Genomic DNA, 12533 nt, shown 5'->3' on the forward strand with positions numbered 1-12533 from the left:
TCACTGCTGATGGGCCATGGCCCATAAACAGATAAACAAAACTTCCAATCGCATAATAATAATTTATACGGAACACCAACACCAAACCATCAATCGATATAATATCACTACGGTCATATAAAACACATAAAATAAATTATCATTCTCAATCAAAACCCCAACCTATAGGAAAAAAAAAACAAAGAAAAACAAACTCTGAAACCAAAGGGGAACCAAAAAAAAATCACATGAAAGACTAGGGTTTTTGCAACGCGGGGGCTTTTATCCGCGAGAAGCACCCGAACCGCCGCCGCCGCCCCTCCTCCTCTCTTCCCCCTTCCGCCCTCTCAGCCCTCGCCGACGACGAGGAGGAGAAGGCGGCGGCCGCACGCACGCCGCGCGAGAGGGGCAAGCAAAGCTCGGTGGTGGTGGTGGGGGGGGGGGGGGCGGAGCCGCGTCGCGCCCCCGGCGCCTCGGCGCCATCCGCCCCGCCGCGGGCGGGCTCAGGCGGAGGAGGAGGAGGAGGAGGCGAAACCCTAGCGCGGGGGGAGACGAGGTACGCGTCGATGCCTCTCTGTTTCGATTCTCGCGTCTCGTGATGGCGGGTCTCATTCGCGGAGCGGGGAGGGGAATCGAAACCCTAGGTGCGGCGTTCTTGCCATTTTTCGATAGCTGTGCGGTTCAATGAATTCCGAAACCCTAGGTGTCGCGATTGGTGCCATTTCGGCTCGATATATGGTCTTCGTGCGGGGGTATGGGGGATTCAAGGTGTGATCTTGCGGGATGTATTGGGCTCAAGATCGCCTTTTTAGGAGAAGAGTAGGGTCGAATCGCGGATCTGCGTGAATAGGAAAGAACGTCAGCTAGACGGGTGGACGACGTCAGCCAGGCTATGGGGGGTTCGCAGCTAGCCAGGCTGCGGGTCAGAATGAATCGATGATTGTTTGCCATGCTCGAATAGGTTTATTGGGGGTCATGTTTTTGCAAGATCTTGAATCCCCACTTTGTGTATGTGTAAGACTGTAATTAGGTTTCGTGTAAAGAGCCTGACTGGATGGGCAATTTTAGGAGATGTATGATGCATTTTGTGGGTGATGAGTATCACTGGGGATAGGGCTTCGTTAGCCTGCAAACATAATATAAATCAATAATCGATTTAAATCTTTCTGTTTAACCAGGCGACCACCCTTGATTGGTGTATCAGGACCAATACGTACATAGACATTGGAATTGATCTAAAGTGATTTATGCTTTTGAATGAGGTTTGCATCTTAGGGAAGTAACGAGGGTTGCTGATTAAATTTTACTTGTCTAGTTCTATGCTTTAGAAACTTTAGACAGCATAATCCCGATAATGTTATAAACCATAATCTGTATTAGTTCCCTGCATTCATAGTTCGACAACGTGTACTACTAGACGTATTCTTGGCTTTTTGCCATTTTCTCTGGTAGTGGGGTATTAATGGGTCTAGTGACTTGTAAAGCATGATTATCATCCTATTGCTCTTTCTATTTCGAACTTACAGATTGGAATGAGCATAAAGCCATATGTTAGTACTTTAGAATTAATCATTACTTGTACTGTATCTTATTATCCTGTCCTTTGTCCTTAGTAAATTTATAAACACTTACTGTATCTTTTTCGTTCAGTGCTGCTCAGGCCACTTTCAATAGATAAAGAAGTAATATCTTCATCAGTCCTTTCTCAATATAGTTGAGAGCGAGTTTACATGGCTATGATGCCAAGTGATTCATCACATCATGGAATTGTAGAAAATAGCCCATACAGAACTACCCAGGGCAGGAATGAGGAGACTGGTGAACTTGGTGCTTCATGGTATTTCAGTAGAAAGGAAATAGAAGAGAATTCTCCATCCAGGAGGGATGGCATTGATTTGAAGAAAGAGTCTTACCTCCGAAAATCATATTGTACTTTTCTACAAGATTTGGGCATGAGGCTTAAAGTGTAAGATCATAGTTGATTTAACTTATATTTTTCATTGTTGATGTTAACTTGTTCCTTTCAATCATTATTATGATCTTCAATTACCATGATGCATGCATTTCTACTTTATTATTTTCAAAGGATGCTAAACTTAACTGAAGTATATCTATTGTGGTTGTAATTTGTAAGCCGTTAGCTTATTTTTGGTCTGATTTGTTCTAATAAGCTTGATCAATCTATTTACCCCTTTGTTTGGACATCCATGTGAGATCCATTTATGTGTATATAATCAACATAGAAGCAGAAGATGTTTTTTTATCTCTTTCAAATTTATGAGGACCTGGTAATTGTTTGGTTTCGACTTGTTGAATGTGTATATTATCAAAATATGGAAGCAGAATGTGTGCTTTATATCATTGATTTTAGCCCTTGATTGCCATGCAAATTGTTCTGGTCATGTGAATACTACATATTGTTTAGTTTTTCTTATTTATGGAGTATAATATCATTCTGTCTACTTCCAATCAATGACTGCCTTTTGTTCTGTGGTAGGCCACAAGTCACTATTGCTACAGCTATTGTGTTCTGTCACCGTTTTTACCTTCGTCAGTCCCATGCAAAAAATGATAGACGAGTAAGTACTTTCAATGCTTGGTTCGTTCCTCCTTTTGTGGTTTTATGGATGGCTATTTCTCTTTTAGTTAGTAGCCTTTATATTACAACGACATATTTGCATTTTTTATCTAGTTCTAAAACATGTTTAACAAGAAAATGGTTTCCTTCTGTATGGATAGTAATGTAGGAGCGATGAAAACTGCAATATTTTATAGATATAGAAGTTGTGTCGCGGGGAAGTACATACTTTGACATTTGCATTTTACGATCACAAGAGCTATGGGGACTTCATTACTTAATTTATAGGGACTGAAGTTGTTGTTATTAGTGCAGTTAAAGCGAAAAGTACACTAAGACGCAATAGTATTATATTGCCTCAGGTACAAAGCATTAAAAAGTGTGTGCCTTAGACACATGGAGCACAATATAAAAACATAAATGTCTACCCCTAAGTAGGAAGCTCCATGCCTGATTCTGGCAGCTGACCAAAAACAAACTAATAGTTAAGAAATATATAACGGATAAGGTCCGAGACTAGCAAACTGCAATTCAAGTAGTTTTTGGCTGCTATAATATACATAGCGTGCCACATTAATAAAGTTCTGCTAAGAAGTTAATAACCTAATCCTTCAACAAAAGATGCCCAAAATATGAGTCCTGAATCAAGCTGGCAGAAAAAAAGAAGGCAGCAGGCGTCTGAGCGCCTTGTTCTTAAGCCTAAAGTTGGCTCACCAACGGCATTGTGCTTTAAGCTACTCTAGGTGCTTTAGTTGCGACCCTGCGCTTCGCTTGCTTTTGCATCTAGGCGAGCGCCTTTTGTGCTTTTGACTGCACTGTTTGTTATGAGATAAAAGTACCACATATATTTGATAGTTGTTGGTGGAGGTTACGGATTAATGATCCAGATTAAAGTTGACCAGTGGTTGCCCCATTATCAATCTTCTATGTAGTTAGGAGTTAGGGGAGCATTGGTGAGTGGTGTGAAAAAGTTGTCCCTACTGTAACATTGGAAAATTTTTACATTTCCCAAGGTTTTGCTATAAAATGAACGAGAGAACCAATGTGAATGGAAACCAAGCAAGGATATGATACCGCTAAGGCGGTAAAGCATTTATAAAGCTACCACGGGATTCTCAAACGGAACACCTCAATCTTCTGCGCTATCTGTGTGCAGACCAGCTGGCGAATCTTGAATGCTTTTAGCCATCACATGTATAATACAACACTTTCATATTTGATTTAAGCTAATACACATGAAAGCATTGAAAATCACATGAAAAAGTGGGAGATGCTTCCGGATAATGCCTTAAATGTTGGAATTAACTGGAACAAATATAATGTAGAACTTGCTATGTCTATAGTATTGTAGTGTCAAAAGCTCAGAGCTATAACCAGAAAGAGAAATGAATACAAATTCTTACTGCCAATGGAAAGAGACAGTATTGTAGTGCATGTGAGTTTGTTTTACTTGTCCTGAGATTGTTTAGTATTTTGTACCATGTATCAAACGAAATAATTTTCTATTCTCATTTTCCTTGCATTCTCGTGTCGCAAACTTTTGATTGCATGATCTTAATTTTACTCCTATGTTAAGTGTTGTCCTATAGATCTGTACCTGTTTGAAGAGAGAACTTATAATTTGTACTGACCGTTCTTACAGACAATTGCCACAGTTTGCATGTTCTTGGCTGGAAAAGTTGAAGAGACGCCTAGGCCTTTGAAAGATGTTATTCTGGTTTCTTATGAGATTATTCATAAAAAGGATCCTGCTGCTGGTCAGAGAATCAAGCAGAAGGTAACAATAAACTAGATGCTTCTTTTGCTATATACTTTAATTTTATGAATTTGTTTTCTTTCTTGCAAAAAAAAATCCCTCTGATCTGCATTTGGCAGCAGGACCATCCGTTTTGCCTGATATTTAGTTTTCTTTGATGTTCTAAGTATTTTGACTGTTCAATTTCCTGGTAAACATTACTGGCTATATTGGCAACTATTACCCATCGCCTTTTTGATTTTTTTGCGGCATTTTTGAATCCTAGAATTTATCTAATGGAAGAATCAAGAATGTGAGGTTAAATTACATGTAAACAAATTTCAACATCTGACAGTTATTCATTGTATTATATCATGTTGGTTGTGATTAAGTTAACCATCAAGGCATCTGCCTGTGATAATTACTTCCGTCCTGGTTTTACTGCGTGCATATGTAAAAAAAAATGGAAGTAAATAGTCACCATTGTATGCTTCTATTCTCAGCTAATGCTTCTTGAAAACAATCCAAGGCTAGCATATAGGGTTATAGCGTTTATGACTCCTGATAGTAGTATAGGCTTTTTCCCTGCACGTGATATTTCCTGCTTTGGGAGATTGTCTGGACGGAGTTATTTTTCTTCCTGCACCAGGCAATGATTTCCACTGGGATGCTTTAATGAATGGTCTGTAATTGTCTCTGCAGGAAGTATATGATCAACAAAAAGAACTTATTTTACTTGCGGAGCGAGTTGTACTTGCAACTCTTGGGTTTGATTTGAATGTGCATCATCCATACAAGCCTTTGGTTGAAGCAATAAGAAAATTTAAAGTTGCTCAAAATGCGCTTGCTCAGGTTGCATGGAATTTTGTCAATGATGGGTATGCTATTGATACCCTTATTATCTTTAGAGATATCACTCAATCATGTATATAACACGTTAAAAAGGGCGTATATTGTACAGGCTGCGTACTTCGCTTTGCCTGCAGTTCAAGCCTCATCATATTGCAGCAGGTGCTATCTTTTTGGCTGCTAAATTTCTCAAAGTGAAGCTTCCATCTGATGGTGAGAAGGTTTGGTGGCAGGAGTTTGATGTGACTCCAAGACAGCTGGAAGGTTGGTGCCTAGATAATGTTGTGTTCTATACTTCTATCTGGTCCATATGACGGTTTACAACAATCTCCTGAGTTTTAAACCGCATATTTTTTTTAACGAGCATGTTGACTAGGTTGCTTTGGTACCTTACTGCTGGCTGCTGAAGCAGTTAATGTTGCGCTGCAGCTTATTTAAATTTTGTATACTAGTTGAAGCAATGGAGAATCTGTTCTGATGCATTAGTTTATTACTCTATTCATCAACAGATTTCATTCCTGGATTTTGCACAAAAATTAATATACATCTAGAAAAGAACACATTGTTCCTTAGGTTTGTTATGGATTTAGAATGGTCTATTTTATTAGTCCATGCCTCCATAGTAGTACTAGGAAATAGAAATTAATCATCAGAAGAGCAGGGAATATAAGTCTAAAGTATTCAGCATCATCTTGCAATCATCAGATGCTATGTTTGGTCATGGTTTGTAGAAATACTTTTCACACTACGCGGCTTCCTTTTTGATAATCCTCTGTTTCAGAAAAGTACATATTTGTATTCAACTTGTGCAGATTTTCGATTTTAAATTTCACATCGTCAGCTGTCCTTTTTCTAAAAGGTTTACACCCCGTTGTTTTCTACATTAACTTTCTGCAACATTCTGGGGGGATGGGTTAAGACTGACATACCGTCATACACAAGGTTTTTCAAAGAAAGGCAAGGACAAAAAAGTTCACAAGAATTTGGCCAGGTACCAAAAAATATTAATTTTTTCTGGGTACCAAGTAGTAATACCACAACTTGGGCTAAAACTTCTTACCTATACCATTTCATCATTTTTGCCCTTCTTTCTTCTCCCCTCTTCATCCCCTCACTGATTCTGGGAATGATGTACCTGGAGCAAAGCATGTGGCCTGCTGAGGCTGATGCTGTCTGAGGTCTACACTGTGGCCTGCAGCACTGAGGTGCTGGTTTCCATCCTGACCTCTGGCACGACCATCTTGGCATTGCTCTCTGTGTGATGCCATGCTCAGATCCTCGCCTCTTTACTGATCTGCTATGCCCTGCTTTGAACAGATAATTGGTTGCTTGCGAAAGGCTTGATTTACGTAGTGGATTAATTCGTAGTGGGTGTTGGTGGAATAGTAATTGTGCCTTTCATTAGCATGTTCTTGTTTTCTTATTTTCTGCTGTATTGATTGAAATTTGGGTCATAATGTGGAGCTTATGTAGTAGTCTTTCTAATGAATTACTAGCATACAGATTCTCAGATCTTTGTTATTACTATTTGTATGTTCTACCTTCTAAAGGGAGCTATTAAAAATCTCTCCATGGGTATGTGTGATTTCATAAATAGTTCACGTGGTTTCATAAGCACACGCTTTCAATTGCAATCTGTCTAATCAAAGCATCTGGTTGGTTAGGATCTGAGGGTTTATGTGCTAATTGTGTTCGATCTGATGGCTAGAATTTTTGGGGTCAGTTGGCATAAGCACTGCATTAGGGGTCAATTTTAGAGTTCACAAGGGTTTATCTTCATACCTTGGCCTGCTGATGTGCAATGGTTAACTGAACTGGCTGAATGCACTTATTTTTCTTAGTGGGGACCTGCCAAACTATATATTAAGTATAAACATTACAATGAAAGCTGACCAGGATACACAGAAATTCTGGAAAAGCCTAATTGTGGCCAGTTTTCGAAAATTTGATAGGGTCCAGAAACCGGTTTCTTTTGGTCGTGTCATCTTGCGCAACCTGATTTGTGCTTGCTAAGTTGCTATGAGCAATCCAAATTTACATTGACTAGGTGCTGTATATTTTAAGTCTTTTTATTCTTGTTGCACTAGTTATACTTATTTAACTTTTTGATAATACAATTTGATCATGACACATTCCTTTCTGGGTTCTTGTTAAATCAGATAATAATGCATGTCTCCCTTGATTGCAGAAGTTAGCAATCAAATGTTGGAGCTGTATGAGCAAAACTGTGCAGCACAGGCACAACCGTCCCATGGAAATGAAGCTGAAGGGAGCTCTGCTAGTGTTCCTAATCAGCGAGTCTCTGTAAAATCCGAGGAAACACCTCTTCCTCACCAGTCGAAACAGTCAAGTTCACAGCATTCAACAGGTGCTCCAAGTCATCATGGTGTCGAGCACTCAAATCTAGAAAAGCAAACTGTGGACCAGAAAATGCTTCAAAATGACAATGGTGACCATGGGAGCAACAAAACAAGAAGCAATCAGAGTGGAAGTAGAGTTGATTTTGGTGCCAACGATGGTTTACATCATGACAAACAGTCCATGACAGAAAATAAGAATCTTCCATCACATGGCAACTCCAGTGAAATCAGAGATGTCAACCGCAATGGCAATGATGGTACGAATGTGACATCCTTGATGGTAAATAAAATTGACAAGGATAAGGTGAAAGCACAAATGGAAAAGCAAAGGAAACTGAAAGGTGATGTTGCTAGGAAGGTAGAGGTAATAGATGATGATGATGATCTTGAGAGGCAACTAGAACATGACATTGAATTGGCTGTTGAGGATAATAAGATAAAGCAGGAGAGGAAGCAGAGTTCCCCTCATGTTATGCATCGGGGGGATCATAGAAATGCTGATCAAGTTACAGGCAATGGGCACCTTGGCAAGCAGAATACACCAGAGACTGCTCAAGATGCCCCAATGGACGACATTAAAGAACAGCGCAATTCCCATGGCTCAAAGCACCATGACAGTCATGATACTGCTCATGAGCGAGGTGAAAGAGACTATAAAAGGCCTCGGCCTGAAGGTTAGTTTTGATGACATTGAGAGATCATTTGTGATTTTGAGCGATGTGCTGGAAAGTGAGCACTTGGCTTGGAACTTAACATATTAAGATCAGCATATGTTACTCGAACATATGCATTTTCTGCCTGAGATCGCTGCCATGTGACATCAAAGTGGGCATATGCTGTGGAGTGACAGGCATAAGGATGCTCATGTTTTTACCCAGCTGTATACAACCTCGCAACTGACTGCAACGGGTGTTTTGCCCTCGATTTGTACTGGGGGACAGTTTGGGAAGAAACTCATGATGATAAAATCTGTGTTTCAACAAGTATTGGAGTAAATACACTGGAGAAAGCCTCTAGTTCCATTTGCGTTGAGTTCTTTCTTTCTTTTTTTGTTTTTAGGCGAATTTTCAGCGACGTTCCGTAGATTAGCTAGGGTTCAACTTTGTCCACTAGATGAATTGAATATGCTTTTGCAGGCTGTCTGCCCCTTAACTAGCTCGAGAAGTTGGCATTGGTTCATAACTTTGAAATATTTTAGCTTGTTCAGGTGGCGGTTTCTTCCCAACATTGAACCTGGATTCTCGAATGGAATGGCGTTCAAATGTTCTATCGAACTATGTGCATGGGGTGCAGTTAATGAAATGGGTTCTATTTTCCTCGTTTTATATGTTCTATCAGATTACATGCTTCTGTTGGATGATGATGGCTGGATAACTGGGTTCATGTTCGAAACCAATTGAGATGCAGTACTGCTCTCTACATGTGAAAATAGACCCTCACTGACATGTAGACCCGAGGATCTACGAGGAGAAACCCTATCGTTGGAAACAGGTTGTCTTAGGTCATCCAGGAGGCATCAGCCAACTTTGCATTTGTCCATTAAACTACTACTAAACCATTACTAATACAAACTATGGTAGCTTATGACGACAGCTTAAGTGTCATGTTTAGGACATTGATCTACCCATCTATCTTTAGTGATTTTTATCTCATCAACATGGAACAATATGATTCACAACCTAATCCTATGATATGATGATTACTCAGGACAGCTCGTAGGTTAATAATCATGGTTAAATTTAACATCAACTTCCAACCAGGAAAAGCATAAATGGCATAAAATCCCGTTACATGAGAGATCAAAATCTCAGTATGAACATGCAGCAAGGTGATTATCAGATCATGGTGCAAAAGAGGAAAAAAAACAATGCCACATCTATCCTTGGATGCCATCTTACAAGATGTAAACAAGACCTCTGTTATATGATCCCTTAGCGAGTGGATGGAATGCCGAAAATCCTGTTATATGATCCCTCAGGCGAGTTGCTGGAACGCTGACCTCCATTGTTCTCACCAGAGTATGCAATCAGGAGGCATCTTGCAATTGGATGTTTCGTGCTAGAGGGGAATGGCAGTATCCTCCTTTGCTGCAGATGATCCAATCCAGAGGTGAAAGGTAACAAGTGCCAACCATGCTGAGTGACGAAGGATAATCAGCTCAATGGAGCTGAAATGAAATTTTCCTCTACAATGGGTCACTGAAGTGTATAGCAAATTAGCAACATACTTCTATACATCAAATAATCAACAAATCGCTGCCAAAACTTGGTGGACTATGCCGGGCCTTTGTTTTTGGTTGATGTCATAAATGATTCGCCGCAACCACATTCTCCCTTGGAATTAGGGTTCATAAACACAAACTCAGACCTACAAGACAAAGAATCACTAATGGCAATTTGCAAAAGAAGAAAAAGAAAAAAGACGTTAAAATAACCATACCTAAGTGGATCATCAATGAAATCCATTTTGGTTCCAATCACGTGCATAAGAGCTTTCGGATCAATTAGTATCTTAACTCCTTTATCTTCCACAAGTTCATCGAATTTTCCCTTCTCATCTGAGAAATAATGAGCATAAATTACAATACTAGTATAAGTTTCATAAATTAGTCAGATTAACTGGATCGTTTGTAGCCAAACAATTAAGCACAGAAATAAGCCCATCTGTTAATTATGGCACAAACAAGTGACTATGGGATTGAAATAACTACACATTTTAGCAAGATGGTATAATCTCAGAAGCTGTGAAGAAGAATAGGTGTCATTCCAAATAAACATGCATACATATTCCTTCAGTGCCCAGTCACAAAAGAGAGACACCCTAAAACATGTGCAGGTAAACCATTGTTAATTTGGCTCAAAGGTACCTTTTGGAATATAAAGTTCATATATGGAATCAACCAACATCCTAAAAGGCTAACTTATATGTGCTAATGCTAGAGAGCTGAAAAGACAAGGATGTGAACAAACAAAGCCAAATCGCTCAATCCAGTTGAGAACTAATTTCATTTTCTAGACGCTTAAGTTCCACCTGATATTATTAGGGAAGCATGACCTTTGTAGACACAACAAATGTCCACTGGTATTATGAACTCAAGCTAATAACTCTTTTGTGGATAGTGACAAACAAATTTGACGGTTTTAACACATTTTTTTTACTCGAAAACGCAAGAGGCTTGCGCTTCATTTCATCAAGAAGCAGAAATATGTACAACAGAGGTGATCCATAAAGAAGGAACCCTCTAGAGGAAAAAAAAAGCATCACAAAAAGCGATGTGCAACAAAAAGACCTCCTAGGAGCAGCTAACCATCCAAAGGAAGCGATCACACAATAACTCATTGAGAGCCCTGGCTCCAGACATACACCAAAGAACACTCTCTCTTGCTACTGCTTGCAAGACAACTGTGATGCTGGGCATGGCATTAAAAGGAATTTGAAAGGAATATGATCAGATATGACAATTTTGCATCAAGCTCAAATATCAGGAAGCATCCAAGGAATTTAAGAAAGGGTAACAATGGAATTTACATCTGTCTTGACCACAGTTTAACAAGAGACAAATAGCTTATTCGCATACTCAAGCTAATACCTCTTTTATGGTTTTGACCTATCTTGTCACAAGGCTCTAAAAGGAATTTGCAATGGACATTATCAGGGAGCACCCAAATAGGAATTTCAGGAAGAGTGACAATGGAATCTAAATTTTTCCTCGCAACAGTAGAACAAGAGACCCAGAGCTTATTCGCATATCAAGATGATAAACAAGATCTAAAACGTCGGGGAAACCGAATACCAGCATAATTCATTGTGTACGACAACCCATTGCAACCACGGGCCTTGACGCCAAGACGGAGATAAGCACGCTGCCGTACGCCAAGCAGCTGGCGCACCCTCGACGCCGCTGCATCGGTCAGCGTAAGGGCCTGCTTTCGGACAGACGGCCCTGCCTTCTCTGCCATCGCCTTGAACACCGAAGAAGCCATGGCTTTTCTACAGGCACCGCCTCCTTTGTGATCCGAATCCAATTTGCTTAATTAAGCTGCAAAATCATAATGGATGGAGAAAGCAATCAACGCCAACGAGTATACATATATATACAACTCCAGTTTACATGTACTAGCTGAAAAAGGTAATTTCAGAAAGACATAAGATGAAATTGTTTGACATCTGTGAGGATTTCTCTTGGCGTTTACTACGCATCTAGTAACCAACCAAAGGACCAAATAATCCTCACCTGAATCACCTGAAATGATTAGTCTGATAAACAGGGGCATCGATTAGATTATTCTTTTGACCAAGAACAAGAACGTCTGATTTGCTGTCAAAGAAACGACCCGGTTGCCTATTCTTCCCCAACGAGAGGAATTGCACGAAAGATGGCTAACTTCTAGGTCGGTGATGCGGGTATGCGCGCCACACACACCTCGCCGCCTTCCCCCCCCCCCCGGCCCTCCCCCCCCCCCCCCCCCCCCAAAAAAAAAAAAGTTTATCAGCTAACCTTGTCGCCGCGCCGGCGCCAGCCTCCTCCGACGCCTCTCCGCCGCCCCCACAGGGAATCCGGCGGCCTTTTCGCCGGGGATGGAGCGTCGCGCCGCGCCGCCGCCGGACGAGAGGTGGTGGCGCCGCCTCGGTGGATGGAGAGAAGGATGCGATGGCGGATTTGGAATTGGCCTCTATTCCGCTCTCCGAGTTTTTTTTTTCTTTTTTGGCTGTTTTTTGGTTGTTTTTTTTGACACGATTTCTCTCTTCCAAGTTGGTAGGAGATGTATAGGTAGGTAGGTCACTCTCCTCCTGAGTCCGGGCGGTGCTGGGACTGGATGCAATCAGAGCCGTCGGATCCGATCCGATCGACCCATATACTAAAGGCTCTGTTCATTTCCCATCCTTCCAACTTACTCTCATTTTCCACGCGCACATATTTTTCAAATTGGTGTAATTTTTTTTAAATTTTTTTTATAAAAAGGTTATTTTCAAAAAATCATATTAATATATATTTTTAAGTATTTTACTTAATTAATCATACGCTAATGAG

At 40.5% G+C, this 12533-nt stretch overlaps 2 protein-coding genes across 3 annotated transcripts; one reads left to right on the plus strand and one right to left on the minus strand.

The window, feature by feature from the left end:
- The first annotated feature begins 263 nt into the window (after positions 1-263).
- LOC4352229 (cyclin-T1-4-like) lies at positions 264-8826 on the plus strand. 2 transcript variants are annotated; one of them, NM_001423507.1, is given in 7 exon segments: positions 264-535; positions 1630-1945; positions 2477-2558; positions 4200-4334; positions 4995-5170; positions 5254-5405; positions 7330-8826. In NM_001423507.1, coding segments are annotated over 6 exon segments (1632 nt in total). In that variant the 5' UTR covers positions 264-535; positions 1630-1709; the 3' UTR covers positions 8181-8826.
- Positions 8827-9223: 397 nt separating this feature from the next.
- LOC4352230 (iron-sulfur assembly protein IscA-like 1, mitochondrial) lies at positions 9224-12176 on the minus strand. The gene is made up of 4 exons (NM_001423509.1): positions 12000-12176; positions 11295-11540; positions 9941-10058; positions 9224-9868 (listed from the first exon to the last, which is right to left on the minus strand). The coding sequence occupies exons 2-4, from the start codon at positions 11482-11484 to the stop codon at positions 9775-9777; spliced, it is 402 nt and encodes a 133-aa protein (NP_001410438.1). The 5' UTR covers positions 11485-11540; positions 12000-12176; the 3' UTR covers positions 9224-9774.
- Positions 12177-12533: the final 357 nt, after the last annotated feature.

Source organism: Oryza sativa, chromosome 12 (genome assembly GCF_034140825.1).
Source record: "Oryza sativa Japonica Group chromosome 12, ASM3414082v1".
Classification (NCBI taxonomy): Eukaryota; Viridiplantae; Streptophyta; class Magnoliopsida; order Poales; family Poaceae; genus Oryza; species Oryza sativa.

What these genes read in the sequence shown, in the direction of transcription:
- LOC4352230 (NM_001423509.1), bottom strand. Translation starts at nt 11,484, where the DNA reads ATGGCTTCTTCGGTGTTCAAGGCGATGGCAGAGAAGGCAGGGCCGTCT. An exon ending in GTACACAATGAATTATGCTG is followed by an intron (nt 10,059 to 11,294) that starts GTATTCGGTTTC and finishes ATTATTTCTCAG; the next exon opens with ATGAGAAGGGAAAATTCGAT. An exon ending in TTCATTGATGATCCACTTAG is followed by an intron (nt 9,869 to 9,940) that starts GTATGGTTATTT and finishes TTTGTCTTGTAG; the next exon opens with GTCTGAGTTTGTGTTTATGA.